This window comes from Tachypleus tridentatus, chromosome 9 (genome assembly GCF_004210375.1).
Source record: "Tachypleus tridentatus isolate NWPU-2018 chromosome 9, ASM421037v1, whole genome shotgun sequence".
Classification (NCBI taxonomy): Eukaryota; Metazoa; Arthropoda; class Merostomata; order Xiphosura; family Limulidae; genus Tachypleus; species Tachypleus tridentatus.
In genome coordinates, this window is record NC_134833.1 from 78,609,660 (window position 1) to 78,630,129 (window position 20,470).

The following is a 20,470-nucleotide window of genomic DNA, read 5'->3' on the forward strand; positions in this document are numbered from 1 at the left end:
CAAATCAGATGCCAATGTTGGGAAAAGTATAATGTACACAAAATGTAATAATTAATAGGTATTTATGTTTTCTCATAGCAAAGCCACCTTGGGCTATCTACTGTGTCCAACGAGAGAAATTAAACCCCCGATTTTAGCATTGTAAATCTGAAAACTTAGCCCTGTGGAGGCATAAAAAATAGAAAAACAGATGTAAGTTGTTTACTTGCAACAATCTTAAAAAAATCTTCTTATAGTTGTTGTAGAAACTAATTTATGTAAATGACATTTGAAAAAAATCAGTCTGTCCATGAATATGACTCATGTTTCTGTTTCCATCTGTATTTATTTATGCAGTGTATATCACACTTTAAGACTGCAAGAAATATTCTTCAGTAATTACTATGCAATTTATAAAAAATTCTTTTGGTGAGATATTCAATATAAATCAACTTAAAACATACGTAATTCATTCAGTGCCACATAAAGAAAAACTATTCTATAAAGCTGTGGTTTCATTAAATTGAACTCCATAAAATTTTAGCAATTTGTTAAAAACAGATAAAGAAATAATACAAAATCATTACATTAGTAAAATAAAATGTTAAAACAGGAGCCATTTTAAATAGCAAGTGATGTTTGAGTGATAGCTATTGAAGCAGCAACAGGCTGAAACTTCTCAAAATTTTTTAGGAGTAAATTTGTATCTCATAATTAACGAAATAAAGAAAAAGGTTTTAAGTAAAATTTTTTTTTTTAAATACTGTACAGAATTTATAAAAATATTAAAAGAGTACAACAGTGCATTTGGTTCATCACTAAATGGCTGAAGAGATTAAGTGATTATACTGTTTAGACTGTTAAAAATGAAAGAGGGAATAAAAAGTTAATTGTTTTATTGTTTTTGAAACTGAGTGCTGTGAGCCTAACATTAACCCTCTCAATAAAGAAAAGTCAAAATGTGCCTGTTATAACTTTTTAAAGTTGCATTCAAAGTTTAAACTACTTCACTAACACTGTATATGAACAAACTTGGCATCAAAATATAATCAATTAAAACTTGTATAACATTAAAATAGAATTAAGTTCATAATCTTAATCTTCCCTAATTTACTTGCCATCCCAGTAAGAAGTACAGAATTTAATGCAAATTATTTGTCATAATGCAAATGTCACTCAGCAAAACATAACTTTTACAGCCATCAATTTTATTTGTTTACTGAGCCATAAATCAGAAAATCAGATCCACTTTCCATGCCCACCTGTCACATCCTCTCTTTCACAAATTGCTTACAGTTCTCTCTGGTATTTTAAACTATAATATTTATAACCAATAGAAACTTAAAGTTTTAATCTATCAAATGATGTATTATATTACATTATTTTCTGTACAGAGAATTGTCTATTTCATTGTTCATTTTCAAATTTATTCTCACTAGAATCATGTTGATTAACACAGCTGAGTCTTTTAAAGGCTTCTATAATGTAGTTAGAAAATCAGAAAAATGATAACTTGATAACATTGTTAACTATTGCATGCTGTTATTCTTTGTTCTTAGATACAATATTTAATTAAATTAAAAAAAAATTAGTGAGGTAGTACCATCAGTACAGAAAAAAAGGTTTAAGTTTCATCATCAGCTGAAAGTAAAAAAAAAGAACCCAGGGAAGTTCTATATATATTTTTTTCATGGATATTCTTTATTTATTGTAATAATTATTATCCTCAACATCCGAACACAATTTTGGTTTGACACCCATCTGCCAAAACCTATTTTCTAAATACAATACCACATTATGTCATATTTCCATATTGGTTGCATTTATGCCATCTATTGAATCATTTTGTAAATTATAGATGTGCCAATTAACTGACTGACATTCATAACTGCTTTGTCAACCTCAAAACTGAAAAATCTACATCATATAATGTTTGGTTATAAAATTGGGGGTTGGGGGTGAAATAATTCAAGTTGATTACAATTAATGAAATTTCAAATAGCAGTAAATACAAAATAATTCTGTGTGCACATAATCATAGTTATCACCTCACAGAAGTAACAGTAATTTTAGTTTATTCTCATGCATTAAATGTCTTCACAATATTACAGTTGTTAAACACTAGCACAGTGGTAGGATTGAGAGTTTTATAACACTAAAACACTGAGTTTGATCTCATGAAAAGCACAACAACAGAGCCAATTCTACAGTTTTGTGCTTAAAACAAATAACCAATACTGATGAGTAACCATTATTTTAGTCTTATTTATGGGAACAACTCACTAGTAATTTTGTGATGGTGAATGAATAGACAGGATAATTTTATATGGCATATTCTATGTAATGCCAGATGTACAATATTCTTGTGTACTAGTTATAAGACTAGCATGGTGTTTTCATCTTATATTATTAAACAACTTTTAATTTTTTAATAACCTTAAGCATAGTTTAAATATTGCAAAAATACATTATGAAAATCTATACTTTCTATTTTCATATAACAATTATACACAACTTTCAGATAAATGTTGGCTCTATGTCAGTACACGTACAACGTTAAACACCTTTTTTTTTTTTTTAAAGAAAATTCAGAATCATTAACAGTTCCATTGCGCATTTCAAGGGGGTGGGTAAAATATTGCTTATTTTTCAGAAACCATTGTATTAACATATCTAAAACCTCAGACAGGTCTTAAAGGGAAAAGATGATAATAGTTATTCTATGTTTAAACTGACAATAAAAAACTTTTACAGTTCCTTTAATTTCTGATACTTATTCCAGAATATACTTATTTGAAAGTACTCATATTTACAATCAATGTTTCATAATAACATTCAGTAAGTGATATTAAGACTAAATATCATAACTTCACAAAAATGATTAAACAACCACCATTTTTGTATCAAGTTATCTAAAATATTAGTTAATTTTAAAATCTATTTTACTCAGCAAAAATCACTAATGGTAATTTTCCTTCTTTTTAATCAACTAACATTTTGAAACACATTTTAAGGCTCTTAGAACTGATTGTTATTAGAACTCCAAATCAAAGTGTATAGTAAGATTGCTTACCTGTCGTTGCATAGAACACGATGCTCTCTCAATAAGAACAAACCATTTCAAGCTAGAATTGGAAGGATAAGGAGGTTTCATTATATATTCACAGGCATGTAAAGGCCTGGCTGTTGTGATGCGGCCCTGTAAAAAAGTAATTTTAACATACACTAACTAGCATCTCAGTATACATTACTCATGTTAAAATACTTTTCTATGCACAAGTAATTAAGTACAATACAAATATGATAAAGTTGGAGATGAAGGTAAGCTTTTTGAAATTGACACTGAAAACCTTAGGTTCTTACAGTATCATTGAAAATTAATTTTCTGCACCATTGTATAAAATGAGATTTAAATAAAATGTGGTTTCCCATATTACTTGTTCCAAGTTTATCTTTTGTTTTCATACACTCAGTTTCCTTACAACTCAACAAAGTTAAACAAAGGTTATTACTTGTTATTGACACTGACATTTTAAAATGTAAATAAAAAATTACATGTTTCGTAGTTTACAGAACTATTGGTTCAAACTATTTTTCCCAGGAAAAGATTATTTTTGTACATGAAAAATGTATTATACATAATACTGCTAATTACAAATTAGCTAAAACTTGGATGAAAACTCAATCTGTAATCAAAATGAGAAAAAGTATTTTCTGAAACTTTCTTTTCACAATTCTATGTCAAGGTTATTTCACACATTTTAAAACAAATGGCATACAAGGGAAAATATTATTTGATTTGAAATGACAGTATGTCTAAACAATATTTGTAAGACTACTGAAGAGAGGTAAACTGCTTTATATATTCTTTCACTTTAACAAGACGATAGAACTTGATGATATGAAGAAAGTTAAAACGATTTATGGCTTTTTTCTTGTAATATAGTTTCAAAATTATTTATCAACATTACTAAAAATAAATTTTTAATAGGAACATAGTTCAAACATTTATACCACAATAAAATAGCCTTTAAAATGTTATAATATCCCTAGACTAAAAACACGTTGCCAATAGGTACTTCCTTCCTCTAACATAAATATCTATCCTCATTCAGTGCTGTCTTCCATGTGAAAACACTTTTATTTCACATGACACAAGCTTTGAGCACCCATGTACCTTACAATCAACTGGTTCAACTCCATTTTGTATGTAAATCATCATGCAATAATCCTCCACCAATAAAAGTGTGACACACTTTCCTAATGCATGTGACTCCCTCTGTTTGATTCTGCCAAACTATCACTTTAAAGTTTTGGCAGAAAATATAAACACCAGTTTATGGTGGAGAGGAAGGTTAAGAGGAGACGAGTACCTATCGGAAACATTTTCAGTATAGGAAAATTATAACTTCCAACACAGTACCTTACCACTACTCACATAATTAGCTAAAATCTCACACTGCACAGGTGGAGGGACCATTGCAAAGAAGAAAAAATAGAAGCAATTCTAGGAAGTATCTGAAAAACATCTTGAAAGAGTAAATCCTCTCAGTACAGCATAATAGGTGGGAGACTGCACCACATCTGTACCAGGTATATTCATTACCCAGTGTGGAATTAGGTGTCACAGACATGGTCAGAAAATCAGGAGTACTTCCATGTAGGAGAGAGAGCTGCCATACAACAAATCATGATTCTACAGAGTGCTGAAATGAGAATGAAAGTAAAAGGATGACCCCCTAGATATAAGAGTATCTAAAGCAAGATGGACCATAACCAACAAAGAAACTGCACCCAAAATTCAGCCACAGGGAACCAACATCCACATGGGGTGGAAAAGAGGATCATACCAGAAACAAATCAACTACAATCTAAAACCCAGCCATCAGATAGGGGTAGGAAAGAGGATCATACCATCTTCTCAAGTTCAGCAGAATGGAGTAAAATATGAACACACTGCTCCATGAACAGGACACAATAGCAAAATGATAAATTCCTATCTTGGAACATCCCCTCATCTGGATGATCAGCACAAAAAAAAAAAAGTTGTAAAAGATACCAAAACTCAAAACCATTGAACAAGAACTGCCTCTAGTGCAATAACATCCTTGGTTTAGGAAAACACTGAGAGATAACATAACAGAAAGAACATTTCCCATTTCCAACAACAGTGACTCACACTGTGAATGGAGGGGACAAGAGTATAACTGAGTGAGACATATCCAAGACATATGTAAGGACATATTTCTTTTCAACTCTGAATCAAAAACCCAGCCACTGGGTACTGACATTGATGTAAGGATAAAGATGAGGGATCTCAAATGAAGGGGTGAACTGTATTTTGATGGATCATTCCAAGGATACAATATCTCCTAAGATAAATCCATACAGAGATGGAGCATCAGAATGGAAAACATCTTATCATCTACACTATCAGAACACCACCACCCTACTCCCAACTGAATGCTTGTAACATTATCTGTATCATATATCAATATCACATTAATGGTATGGTACCTGACCTGATGAGAAGAGACCCAGAACAAATTATGGGAAGAAGATAAAGAACAAGTCAACTGAATTAAAAGTTGAACCCAACTGGTCAAAGTACAAGGAAAAAGGTCACAAACAGAAGACATCTGCCAAGGAATGAAGAAGCAGGAACAGGCACCACAGAAGAAAGCTGTGCAGGCAACATACTAATAAAAAGCATGAATGTGATATAGTAGCCTATACAGATCCAACCAAAGATAAAGGTGGGACAGAGAAGGAAGTGAAGCTACCCAAATTTTGGGAAGGGAAGATAGATCCAGATAAGAGAGAACATATGTGGAATGATACAGATTATGTAAAATGTTTATGCCAAATAAATCTGACCAATGGCATTCAGAGGCTAGAGGAGAAGGAAACAAGTTTTGAAGGATAAGTGAAAAGTTGAGCATGAGGACAGAGGCTCAAATGGAGGTAAAATAAGGTAGTAAAAATAACATTAACATCTTAATCTAAAAGGACTGCACACTGAAGTGAAGGATTAATTTGGAAGGAACACTACAATAGGGAAAGTGTAGGAGAGGCAAAACTTTAATACCTAGAAAAATTAAAAGTGTGGGATAAGGCAGTCTGACAACCCCTGACTAAGGAGACAAAGAATCCCTGATCAAACAGCCAAGTGAAGAAATCCATAATATGAAGAACAATGGGTTGAGCAGAGGAATATCCTTGACTCAAAGACCAATGCCAGAAAATGCTCTACTTACAATGATAAACATCCCTAAAATGGTGAATGAAATAAGCTAATAAAAGAGAAGCAATCTATCAGGACAAACCAGATCTTGCCAGGGACCAGATAAAATCAGGCATTAAGACAGAGAATATGAAGGGCTGGATAAAATACCAGTGACTAAGGTTAATATAGAAGGGATGGAGTAAGAGGGAAGTAATAAACAAATAGACATTAGCTGGAACAGCTACAGAAGCCATAGTTGTGCAAGCCAGTAGGGAGCAATCAGAACTTGACATATATGATAGAAATCAATCTGTAAAAAAGATGGATTGGAGGATAAACATACAGGTATTTGTTGCTCTAATCTTGATTAAATGCATCAACATTTGTTAAGTCACTTGATACTGATGGATGTGGCAAGTGCATACACGAGGAGTACCACACTGAGGGAATAGCCACTGGAAAACCAGAGGATTGAGAAACCACTCCATAAAATAACTTTGCTGGGATGGAAAAAGACAGTCTGCAACATGATTGAAAGCACCTGGAACATGATACACTAGCATAAATATGAATACCATGCATGTCGGTAAAGGTTCAATCACAAATGAAATGAGAATGAATATTGCCTTGGTGATTGATAAAAGCCACCACTTCAAAATTGTTAGAATAAATCACAACCAGATGGTTCCTGGCAAAATGAAGAAAATGGTCCAATGCACAACATACAGTTATAAGCTTCAGGATGTTGAAATGGTAACATCTTTTGGTCAGAGACCTGAAACTTCCAGCTGATCGACCCATGCCCCCAACTCTGAAAGTAAGCATCCATGAAGATATGCAAATTCAAAAAAGGGGGAGGAAACAGAACACCTAACTATGTGTGATTTGTGTCTAATCACCAATGCAGATCAGTTACAAGGGAAGGAGGAAAGGAAATAGGAGCCTCCAATAGAACTCACACAGGATTCCATTGGTTGGGCAGAGTCCACTAAAAAGACTTCATATGTACTTGACTCAAGGAGATAAGAGCTTCCATGGATGATCACATTTCCCAAAGTGATAGAATGGTTGGTTGTTGTTTGATTTAGTGTTTCATGGCACAAAGCAGCTAGGCTATCTGTGCCAAACGTCCGGTTAAAAGGTAAAAATAAATTAATTGTAGTAAAATACATAAAAGGAAATGAAGGTAAAACAAAACAGCATTGAAAAACAGAAAAAGCATAAAACCAATGTTCACACCTAGTCTACAATGCTAAGAGAGAAAGCAGAGTAAGAGAAGTTGTAAAGGACTTTCTCTAGCATAATAGTAATGATCATAACCTGCCAGGAGGACTAACAGGTAGGTACAAGAACAACCGTCAGTCACCTGAAGTTGGCCTTTCCAGTCCTGGTTCCAGGTTATGTGTCATAACAGCCATTATCAAAAGGCAAAGTAATAAAAGTTTTAAAAGACATGTAGCAAAATCATAATAATAATTAGCCAAATGTCCGGAAAAAGGTAAAAGTAAAGTAAATGCAGTAAAATTCATAAAAGGAAATGAAGGTAAAAACAAAACAGCAATTATAAACATAAATGGTATAAAACCAATGTTGACATCCAGTCTACAAAGTTGTAAAGGACTTTCTGTAGCATAATGGTAATGATCATAACCCACCAGGAAGACTAACAGGTAAGTACAAGAACCACCGTCAGTCACCTGAAGTTGGCCTTTCCAGTCCTGGTTCCAGGTTATGTGTCATTATGGCCAGTACCAAAGGGTAAAGTAATAAAAGTGTCAAAAAATATGCAACAAAATTGTAATAACAACTCGCCAGGACGACTAATGGGTAGTTCAAACGGATAGTTCAAATAGCAGCGTTAGTCACCTGAAGTTAGCCTTTCCAGTCCTGGTGTCGAGTTATTTAATGTTATGGCCATTTTCCAATTTCAAATTGAACCAGAGAGATTGAGACTCTTAAGAGAGAACCACAATTAAAAAGGTGTAAGGAATAAATATAAAACACTTATATGACATTAAAAAGATTAATGGTCACTAAAAAACTAAAAACTTTATCAAGGTGGACAATGTCACCATCACCAACAACACTGTCTAATGTTATGGACAAACCTTGGGACAGAACATGTTTTGAATAGTGCCATTGTTGAGAGTCATAACGATGGCAAGAAAGTAAAATGTGGCTTACAGTGATCAGAGTGTTACAGAAACTACACACTGGTGCATCAGTTCCAAATATAAGAAAATGATGAGTTAAAAAACTGTGACCAATGCGTAGTCAAGTTAGAAGAACTTCCTCCTTCTGAACCTTACGGAAGCTAGATGGCTAAAGTCCAATATACAATTTTATTTTGAAAAACTTGTTGTCGCACTGCTCACTCCAATTCAGCTGCAAGCTGGCACGGAGACGATCCTTGAATACAGGACCATAGTCCATGTGTGGAATAGGCACAGCAGTGATAGTTCCAGAGCAGATAGATTTAGCTGCTGTGTCTGCAAGCTCGTTCCCGCGAATACCAACATAGCTTGGTATCCAGAAAAACTGGATAGAAGTAGATGTTAATGAGAAATGGGCCACTCGGTTTTGAATATCAGTGAGAACAGGGTGTGAGCCAACGTGAAGCGATTCCAAGGCCAGTAGAGAACTAAGCGAGTCAGTATAAATAGTGCAGATGTAGTACTGCTTAGCTTCAATATGATCCAGGGCAAGAGATATAGTGTACAGTTCAGCAGTGAACACAGAAGCTGTAGATGGGACTCTGTGCGCAACCACCAAACTGCAACAAACCATGGCAGAACCCACAAAGTTACCTGATTTGGAACTATCCATAAATAAATTGGAATGGAAAGATTGTTCAAAGGGTGTTCATTAAATAAAAAATGGTACTTCCAACTGGAAGGATCTGCTTTTCTCAGATGACTTAAAGAAAGATAACATTTGGGGACTGTAATAAGAAATGGTGGGATAAGCTGACCAATGGATTCTGCAATGTTACCCAAGGACAGACCCAATTCATCCAATTGTGCCTGGATGCAAAGGCCAAAAGGAGCAATGGCAGATTGTATGTTCTGAAAAGGTATGGCCCACTGAAGAAGGAAGACACATCCCTAGGTGGGATGCTTTGGTAAGGAACAAAGTTTCGAGAATATAGTAAAGACGGTGAAGGTGCAGAGAAGGTTCATAAGATTCTATGTATAAGCTTTGAACTGGGGAGGTGCAGAAAGCCCTAGTGCAGAGTCGAAGTCTTTAATGATGAATGGGGTCCAGCATCTTTAAGGCCAAGGGTCTGGCAGAGCCATAGACCATTGATCCATAGTCAAGTTTCAACCGAATAAGAGCACAATATATCTTTAACATAGAACATCGATCCACTCCCCAACTGATGGTAGAAAGGACACAGGGGATGTTCAGTGCTCTTGTGCATTTGACCCACAGCTGTTTTAAGTGTGGTATATAGGTCAGCTTGCGGTCAAAGATAAGCCCCAAGAGATTGGTCTCAGGGACCACTGGCAGCAAAACTTCACCAATACGGAGTTCAGGATCAGGGTGAATACCCCGTTGGTGGCAAAAGTGCATGCAAATGGTTTTAGAGAGAGAGAAATTAAAGCCGTTCGCCGTGGTCCACTTCAATACATGATTGAGGGCAGTTTGTAGTTGCCACTTGATATATCTCATGTTCGACGACTGACACGAGATGTGAAAGCATCGACATAGAGCTCGTTTGCAACAGTTACAGTGAGTTGTTCAGTGATGGCATTAATCTTTATACTGAAAAGTGTGACACTCAAAACACAGCCCTGAGGGATCCCAAGTTCCTGTAGAAAAGAACAGGAAAGTGTCAAACCCACACAAACTTGAATCTCCTGTCCATTAAAAATTTTTTAATAAACATGGGTAAATGGCCACGTAACCCATATATATGGAGGTCTCACAAAATGCCATATCTCCATGTTGTGTCACAAGCCTTCTCAATGGCAAAGAATATTGATACAAGATGTTGTCGTTTGAGAAAGGCTTCTCTGATTAATGTTTCAAGTTGAATTAGGTGGTCCGTGGAAGAGTGCTATCATTGGAACCCACACTGGGTGGGCGAGAGGAAGTTGTCTGATTCGAGGAACCAAACAAGACAAGCATTAACCATCCTCTCTAAGGTCTTACAGAGACAGCTCGTCAAAGCAATTGAACGGTAGTTTGAAGGAATCTTGGGATTTTTCCCAGCTTAGAGAAAGGTAAGATAATAGGCTGGCACCAGGCATTAGGAAAAACAAACATTCTCCTGCCAGATCCGATTAAAAACAATTAGACGAATATCAAGAGAAGCAGGAGAAGGATAGCACAGCATGTCATAACGTACATCATCAGGTCGAACAAATGTACTGCCAAACCGATGAAAAGGCATTTTCAGTTCCACCAGTGTAAAGGGATAATTATAGTCAAAGAGACAGTCAGTTCGAAAGGAAAGAGGTGAACGCTCTGCCCGAGTCTTGATGGCCAAGAAGGTGGAGGAAAAAGCAGAAATGCTAGATACCTGGCAAAAGCTTTCACCTAGAGTATCGGCAATGCTCCAGACATCAGCTATCTCTTGGCCATCAGAGAGTAAGATTGAGAGGGGGGACAGAATTGTAGTGCCCACTGACCATTTGAACCCTGTTCAAATTTGAACCTTGGAACTGGTGGTAGAAGATATGCTAGTTGTGAACTTAATCCAAGATTCTTTCTGGTTTTGACATTTTACCCACCTAGCATGTGCACGAGCCCATTGGAAAGTGATGCAGTTTGAAAGTGTGGGATATCTACGGAAAGTATCCCAGGCCCTTTTTTAAGCCATCCGTGCCATGTGGCAGGCAGGATTCCACAACGGGAAAGGGAGACAGCAACTGTTCAACAAGAGCATCAAGGTCTGATTGATCATATATCTCTCCAGGTGACAGGTAGAGAGAACAAACAGTTATGGTATGACCCAAGGAGACACGGATGGCTACGGCCTCCAAGGGTGTGTTGAGTGACAAAGACAGGGTGGGCACATGCTGATCAACCAACAGTGCCACCCCTCCATGTACTCGTCCATCACACAGCCCGTCATTTCTGTACAGAGAAAACTGCCGAAAGGTGACTGTATCGGCAGGTTTCAGAAATGTTTCTTGTAAGGAAAGACATACAGGATGGTAGAAAGCAATCAGTGTTTTGATATCATCCAGATTAGAACATAAACCTCGACAGTTCCATTGTATCAAGGTGGCCATTTTTAATGATGGGTAGGCGAAGTGGCTGGAGAAACCTTCTGTTTACAACCAGATCTTTTTCCCTTACTTTCCTTATTCGGAGGAGGTCTATAGACCTCCATGAATCCTGCCCCTGGATCGATTAGGCAGATCTTTGTTGTTGGAAGGGAATTCCAGTGACTGAGGACGCGATCGAATGATTGTTTTGCATCTTCGGGTGGGAGAAACAGATGTATCTGAAGAAATACCTGTATTTGAAACCAAAGGATGTGGATCTTGAGGTTTGTTGGAATGAATAGGAGGAACAGAGATGGTGAAGAAGTTGATTCATCAACCTTTTTAACCATGGAGGTCAAAAGGCTTTTCATTTGTTTTGAAAACGAATCTCTTGGAGGCACAGAGAGATCTGTCTGCACTCCTACTGTAGTTGTGAAATGAAGTGCAGCAGCATATGTCCGAGCCTCAGGATAACTAATGTTATGTATCGCTTTCAAACGCTGTACCTCTTTTTCCTCCAACCATTTTGGGCAAGAACGAAAGTAGGAAGGGTGAAAAACATTGCAGTTGACACAATGTGGGTCCGTGTCACACTCATAGGCATCGTGGTCCTTGCCACCACAACGAGCACATGTCAGGGAACCACAACATGACGTCTTTGAGTGGTCGAACCACTGACATTGGAAACATCGGAGAGGGTTTGGAATGTATGGCTGTACACTGCAATTTAGATAATCTGCCTTGATGGTGGCAGGTGCACATGGTGATGTAAATGTCAAAACGAGGATATATGTCGGCAGTGTAACTCCATCTTTATGAGTGAAGATGTGCCTCACTGCAGAAACTCCTTGAGTGGAGAAACCAGCAAGAATCTCTGACTCAGGGACGTTCTTCAAATCCCTCTCAACAATAACTCCTCGTAATGAATTCAAGGTAGCATGAGGGGTAACCTCAATAGGTACATCTCCAATTGCCCTTGAATTCAAGAGGAGTTCACCGTATTGGGATGTGGATGTTTGAACCAAAATATCTCCAGATCGAAGCTTCTTTACTGACTTTGGAGAGCCAGCAAGTCCCTCTAGTCCCTTCTGAATAAAAAAGGGGGACATTTGCCCTAAAGGTTTTTCTGAAAGAGAATGTAATGTAAGAAAATGAAATACATGTGTTACAGATGTTGAAGATTACTGCTCAAAGTCTTCAAAACGTGGTCATTTACCTATTAACTGTTTTTTCACTATTTTATTTAAATTTTTTGTAGGAGGATCTACAGGAAAAAAGGAAAATTTCAGTACCCACTTACCCCACCCACCATGGAGCCCTACGACGGGATGCATAACAATGTCATGCAAGGACACTGCAGCAATGCCAGGGTTTTGTGAGCACTATACCCAAACACCAGCATCAAACACAATGTCCACCCGTTGAGAACTTCCAACACTGGTACTTGGTTGACTCTAGCCCAAGTGGACCAGCCGACTGACCCAAGGGGGGCCACCCAAAGGCTGCCCGTCTACAGGAATTCAAGGCCAAAGTGGTGTGTTAGGGTTGGACCCCTCAACCACCAGGATCCTCTCCTCCTCTTCACGGGTTGCCACGCACAGCAAACATGTGGGTGGATGTTTAGATCCCAGAGGAGGTAACAAGAAAGAACAGAACCTTCCCTGGGAAGTCCCCTCACCACATACAGGAATCCACACCGAGGGGGAAAGTGATAGAACTTTGTGAGCTGTAAGATATGAAGCAGTAAGAGCATGGAGAATTGAAAGCTCCATTGAAAAACATTGAACAGGAAAAGATTAAGCAAGACCAAGATACCTGTTGTAAGACACCAAAATGGACAAGATAATGAGTAGATATAAAAAATGACTTCTCTAATTTCATAAACCAACTAACAACAGCTGCTTCTAGGAGCAGTAGAGTGTGATGAGCAGACTCCTGTTCAGGATGAGCTAAATATGAACCAGTCATCCATAGAATGATTTAAGTGCAATCCTTGAGCAGTTAAATATCTAGTAAAAGCCCTGACCACTGACAAAAAGATGACTGAGGAGCACTACAAAAACATTGAGGCAAAGTGCAGCCAGACAAGAAGTGACAGTTTGGTAGAATTGAACAGATGGAGTCACATGCATCAGGAGAGTGTGTTGCACTCTTATTTGTGGAAGATTTTTGCATGATGATTCACATGAGAGTTGGTTGGATTCACATGAGAAATGCAGTTGAACCAGTTGATTATGAGGTATGTGAAAGCTGAAGTTTGTGGCATGTGAAAAAAAAAATGTATAGAGAGCAGTACTGAATGAAAATATTTATGTAAGAGGAAGTAACGTACCATATTAGAATTAAAGTTAAAAATTTCAATTGTGTCATTCTTTATTACCTATATCAAAGCTATTGGAAAAGATACTTATACATCTCTTCTCAATAAAGCAAATATTATACAAACCCCTTCTTCACACACAGAAAGTTTAACATTCTAACCATATGATAAAAACTATCCTTTATCAGATGAATGTTGGTTTGTAATCACACCAAGGCAAAGATTATTAAAATCCATTTTTATTTGTGCATTTTTAAAAGTGATTAAAAAATGATTACTCAGTCACATTATAACAAAACTCACCTTACCACATGCTACAAACCACAAAAAACAAAATCAATATCAACTTCTGATCAAAGCAAAGGTACCTACAGAGATCAGAACTAAAAATATGCATAGTTATAAGCATAACCAACTAAGTATAACATAAAACTAATATTGCTTATAATAATCAGAATTAATTATTTAATTATTTACATATTATCACTGTTAATAATATTTTTTAAGATAAATCTAATAATACCTCACAAAGTTCAGCCACCCCAGAAGGTTAAGATCAGTCCCAAATCGATATATTACACTAAAAACATAACACAACACTAAACATAAAATTAAATTAGAAATAAATATAAATAAATGTATATTACATATTTTAACACTGTGTGTTCATATCCAAATTAAAAAGTTAACTCTATGCATCAATGTTTTAACCAATGTCAGACAAATTTTATATCCATATCTTAATCAGATTTTTTAAGAAAACTACTCCAATCTTACAAACTCTCAAGAGATCTTACTTTGATTTGTTACTCAAATTAAAGAGAGCTTACTTCTTTTCTTCTATTACCTTAAAAAATATTAATTATTTATACATATAATGTAAGAAGAAAACTTGCCTTCAAACCTCCATCAGGTACACGAGCTCCAATGCTCAACTCATAGTCTATGATTTGCTGAACAGTAACATTTTCAGGAGAAATCTACATTCACACACACACAAATAAAAAATGAATAAATACATTATAAAAACATTAAAAAATTATGTTAGTGACAAATAGTTAAATTTAATCCCAAAACAAATGTTTGCATGTCAGCTCTATAAATATTTCTCAAGGAATATACAAGTACTTCTCTTGCAACATTCCATAGTTGGACAAAAAACTTTGTTTTTGTTTAATATAATGAATATTATCATGCTGTTTTTATATGAACTGTCTTAAAGCACTAAGACCAAATACAAAGTCACTTTAATTGTTGGTGGTGTGGGTGTCAAAATGAGTATACACAACCAGACTACAAATGATTTGGAATTTTCATCAATACTGTCATAATAATTCACATTACAGTTGACATTAATAATATATGTTTTGATACTTAAAAACTTAAAACCAGTGACATACAACTAACATAGTATTACCAAATGTAGAGATAACCCACTTATATCTTCAAATTTGTTTTTTGTTACTAAGAAACCTAGATATAGCAATAGAACAAGATGTCACGAATATTCAATCATGTAAGTAAATACTGAGTATATATAAAGTTATTAACAGACATGTTTCAATATAAAATACAGGAGCTAAATATGAATGACAATTATACACAATGTTGAAAGTGACTCCTGTTGGCATCAATACAGGCCTGGATCCTTCTATTTTGTTTCTAAACACCGCTATCAGAAATAGAGTGGCTTGAAATTGACTGATTAAAATATGATTAGAAAACTGCACAGTGACTTTCCAAACACCCTGTATATATTTTTTTTTTGAAAAAAATTAATATTTAAACATAGTGAAAGTCATTATTCCATTCTTCTTCTTCTTCATGTGTCAAATCTGCGGCAGACATCGACGACCATGGCATGCCAGATTTCTCTGTTGTCAATCCTCCTTATCAACTCGATGTTGCTCATTGAGTTCTTGGTAACATAGTTATTGAGGCTGTCGATATATTTAGTTCTTTGACACCCTCTACTTTTCCTCCCTTCTATTTTTCCACATAGCATCTGTTTCTCTATCCCATTCTTTCTACAGATGTGTCCTAGAAATTCCATTTGTCTCTTTCTTATAGTTTTCATGAGGGACCTTTTGTATCCTGCCAGTTCCATGACTTCCACATATGTTTTTTCTTTCAGTCCATGATATTTTTAGCATCCTTCTAAGGAACCACATTTCAGCAGCTTCTAATCTCTTCTCTGTATCTTTGTTCAGTGTCCAGCTCTCACAGCCATATAAGAGAACAGACCATACATATGATTTCAAGGTGTTAATTTTAGTGACATTTGTTATGTTCCTGTTTGTGAATACGGACTTCATTTTATTGAAAGTATCCTTGGACATTGCAATTCTTTTCTTTATTTCTGTGTCACTCTTTGCATTTGATGTTATAGTATATCCAAGATATTTGAAGCTTTCGACTTGTTTTATTCTCACGTCCTTGCCGGTTATGCTACATGTGGGTGTAATTGATTGTTTTGAGATAATCATGCACTCTGTTTTCTTTGCATTTAACTGCAAGCCTTTTTCTTCACTCTCGTCTACTGTTGTTGTGAGGAGAGTCTGTAGATTTTGTTCGGAGTCCGCAATTGTTCCATTACTTTAAAATAAAATGTTAATATTTATAGTGATATAAAGACAGATGGAGAAAAATCTTCATTTTTAAATAGTCTGGAGATTATATCATTAAAGCTGGGTGATATAACTGATAACCTATAAGCAGTGATTACAATGATTAGTGGCACATAAGTTAATCAATTAATCAAGATTACATTCAAATATCATGTAACAGAATAATCAACTAATCAAAATAAGTGTTATTTCCAACTATCTGAGTAATTGAAATATTGCTATTATGTTTATCATTAAGCACAAAACTACATAAAAGACTATATGTGCCCTCCCTAATTTTAGCCTTAAGGTGCTTTTTTGTTGTTGTTTTGTTTTACTTGAAATCTGTTCTGCTAATTTTGAGCTGTTGATTATACAGAAGATAATTGTTTAGTACTACCAACCACCAATTTGTGTATGTGTGCTTGAGAAACACTGTAGCAAATACCTCTAAGCACCCATCTCTATTTATTGTCACCCTTATAAATAACTTTTGTTTCAAACAAATATTTAGTTCAGCAACTACAGTACTACAAAGGTATCTTTTCAAAACAATCCATAATTACGTGAAAGCCAATCTGATGAGATTTCATGCTTATTTCATCATACTGAAATAACAGATAGATAGTGACTTTAAAATCAAAGATAAAAATCAAATCACTTACTACATCAACCTCTGCAACTACTAATGCTGCATGAAACAAAGCTAAAAGGCTGACAACACTGTAAATGTAGAGTACCATCACGTGGGAAGGCATTCTGCGATGTGGAAACATCCTTTCATAGTCGTCAATATGCACAAGCCATCCAAAAAATAAATTCTGCTATTATTATCTGAAATTAAGAAATACAAGTTTAGTTTCAAGTTACATACATTAAGCATCCAAAGTTTATGCAATTAATTACATCCAGATTAGTAATTATTTTATTATGCTGTATAATTACAACTGCCTTGCAATTGTCAAATCACTTTTTGGTAGCTTTATTTTAATTCACATATGACTATTGGTATAGTGTATGTTAAGACACAATGTAATTAACAGTATTGGAATTCTTTATCTCATTACACCTCCCCCCCCCCACATCCACACACAGAGTCCTTAGCCCTACAGTTTAAGTTTAACTTAATTTTATTTACACTTAAAAGTTCAAAACTGAACATGTTTCTCATGAGTCCTGCATTTATCTTATATTTATCATGACCCTGTCCTAACCTATAATCCATATTCTTTGACCTATTTTATTTTTGCATTATTGCATAACTAATAATTGTTCATTTTAAGCATAATTCATTTATTATTCATAAGCATTTTGAATTATTACATTTACATAAATCCTTCTGATGGTTATTTTAGCCTTTATTTCTTTATTCATCCTTTTTTTTTTTAATTGAGATAATTATTTGCCAAAATTATTTTTGGGGAAATAGTGCATAAAAATCTTGTTTTGAGGTTAGAAAATACTTGTTTGCTTCTTTAGCATTTTTACATGTAGTTCAGCTGAAAAAAAAAATTGATATCAACAAACATGTAGAGTGGATATCCTTATGCAAAACTAATGCATGTGGCCCAAAAATCTACAGATCAGTCTAAGTGTCTGTCTGAAATTAGTTAAATTTTTGATTTTTGAGAACATAATTGTTATGTATCTAAGTATTGTATTACAGTTGAAACAAAACCTATAAACTGGGGAAAACAGTGTGGAAGCTTAAATAATGATATATTGCACATCATTCACAATAAAAAATCAAACTCACCTAGCATTCAAGACCTCAAAAAATTGTGGGAGAGCACAAATTTTGGCACTTAGCAGTGCAAAAAGGTTTACAACACAATTTTTAAAACCACACCCTTAAAATTAAGTATTTATTAGAAATATACAAAACAAATATAAACACTAAAGATAAGTAAAGGAGAAGTTCCTAAATATCACCAGAATAATACTATCATGCCACAAAACAGGGTATCCAAACTGCTCAAAAGCTTAATAATCACTTATAAAAAGCAATAGCAAAAAAACTCATTTTTTTAATACACATGATGAAGTTTTCACTAGGATAACAAAAGAAGTGAGAGTTGTAATTTGCCAAAAGAGAAAGTTGCATACACATTGAGACTTGCACTTTCCAGATCTGTGGATGATTTTCAAAAGTATCTGAACCAATGAGATAAAAAAAATTAATGTTTGATTTCCAAGAAATCTGAAACTCTTGATGCAGGCCAAAAGAAGGCAAGTGTAAAAGACAAGAAATCAGCTGTTTAAGCTAAGCTATAAGGGTTAATCCAGATGCTTCTTATATTATTAAAAACTTGTAAATATTGAACTTTTGGTTACAACACTGTAAAAGTTCAAAATAAGCTATATAGGATGTGGCACATGTAAAAAATTATCAGGACAAATTTTTCACTTCTTGCCTATAATATTGCAGTAACAACTTGAGAAAGAAAACATCACACTTTCATTCCAGAAATTATGAAACAAAAAGATCTGTATGATTAAAGTACATGCAGAAAACACGTTGTAATGAATATAAAATAATTATCAGACTGCATGAAAATCAAGTTGAACTGGAGAAAGATGCACTTATTCCAAGAATGAAACTTAATGCCAAAAGTTCCAAAATGCTGCCTTTGTCAAGTACTTAAACACCAATGAAAAATTTAGATAGCCTTACTTCATGATGGAAGTAGCAGTCTCAAAAGGTGAAAATGTGGCACTGTGTTTCTATTCAGCTGACAGAAAAATTTAAACTTTATAGAAATTTTGATTTTAATAATGAATTGTCAATAATTCAGCTTTGCAGATTTAAAAAAATATTTTTTTCTATAATATAAGAATTTTTTTACAAATTGAGAAGAAATAAAACTTGTTCAGATCAAATTATTTAATTTACCACAATGAACATTTTTTTTTATTATCACATTTGAATTCTAGATCAATCAATAAGACTATCATGTTCCAACTGGTCTAGAAAAATTTATAGCCAGTTGGCTGTCAACATTTAACATAACAAAATGTGACCCAAGTTCAACAAAAATGATTTACTTAAAGAAAAATACATATAATGTTTTATTAAACATTTGTACATGATAGAGAAAAATTGATATAATTTACAGTACACAGAAATTATTGTAAAACATGTGAAAATTTGAAAACAATAAAACCATCACAGGCCTGTTTGATTCTTCTTCCTTTAATAATTAGTAGAAAACTATACACATCCGAGATATGGATAGAAAAAGGAATTAGTCCCAAAATACTTGTACTTTCTTGAAAAAGCCTTCCACTTGGGCTAATGATTTTGAAAGTACAATTATGAAAGATGTAGCCAATCCAAAAGGCAACTCAGAAAAACTTCTTGCATTTGCTGTGGACCAAAACAAAATATATGAATAAATACCCAGCCTGTTCAGAATGCCAGTGTAAAATGGAAGTTTTGGACTGTCACAGATGAAAAAACTAAGAGATTCATATCAAATACCTACCTTTTAGATGCCCAACTAACAAAAACTGTAAGAACAACAATTGGAAAAAGTCAATGTTAAAGGCAAATCTAGTAACCATTCAAGGTACATGTGCATAGGAGAAACAAGAATATCCTGTCCAATCTTTAGAAAAGGTATCATTCTGATAAATAGTGAATTTGGAATGGGAGAGCAAAATTAAGACCATTCTCTTATAAAAATTTAATCTTAGCAATATGACAGACTGTTAAAGTGATTTTGATGCCCTACAATCAATTAAAAATTTAAAAAAAACTTAAAATTGTGATATGCCCTGTAGGACACCCATCTCTCTCAAACATCATGTGTCCCCATAAAGAGTGGAAATCAAACAAACCACACCTGCCATGCTTATGACTCCACATGTAGTATAAGGACTTTTGAGATGATGAACACCTTTTACTTAATATACCCTGGAGTCATGTGCTTGTTGTCAATCTAACAAAAAAGAGACTTCCTGGCTGTTCGGTGTCAATAAAAACAGAGCAAAAAGATTGTCACTGAAAATCTGCCATTGAAATGTAAAGTCCAACTGAAGAACCTAAAAGTATGCAGACTCTTGAGGGGAATATGCAGTAACAGTAACCAGATTACCAAATAAATAATGAACCTCATTTTTA

At 34.7% G+C, this 20,470-nt stretch overlaps 1 protein-coding gene across 5 annotated transcripts in view; it reads right to left on the minus strand.

The window, feature by feature from the left end:
* The window catches only part of LOC143225561 (E3 ubiquitin-protein ligase RNF13-like), a 64,058-nt gene that overhangs the window by 38,949 nt on the left and 4,639 nt on the right, over window positions 1-20,470 (minus strand). For all 5 annotated transcript variants that reach the window (XR_013013924.1, XM_076455248.1, XM_076455245.1 and 2 more), the window contains exons 2-4: window positions 17,013-17,181; window positions 14,638-14,721; window positions 3,053-3,178 (exon numbers count right to left, since the gene is read on the minus strand). Coding sequence is in view for 4 of the 5 variants with exons in the window: in XM_076455248.1 (XP_076311363.1) it covers window positions 3,053-3,178; window positions 14,638-14,721; window positions 17,013-17,123 (321 nt within the window). In the remaining variant the exon portion in view is untranslated. The remainder of the gene's footprint in view (window positions 1-3,052; window positions 3,179-14,637; window positions 14,722-17,012; window positions 17,182-20,470) is intronic.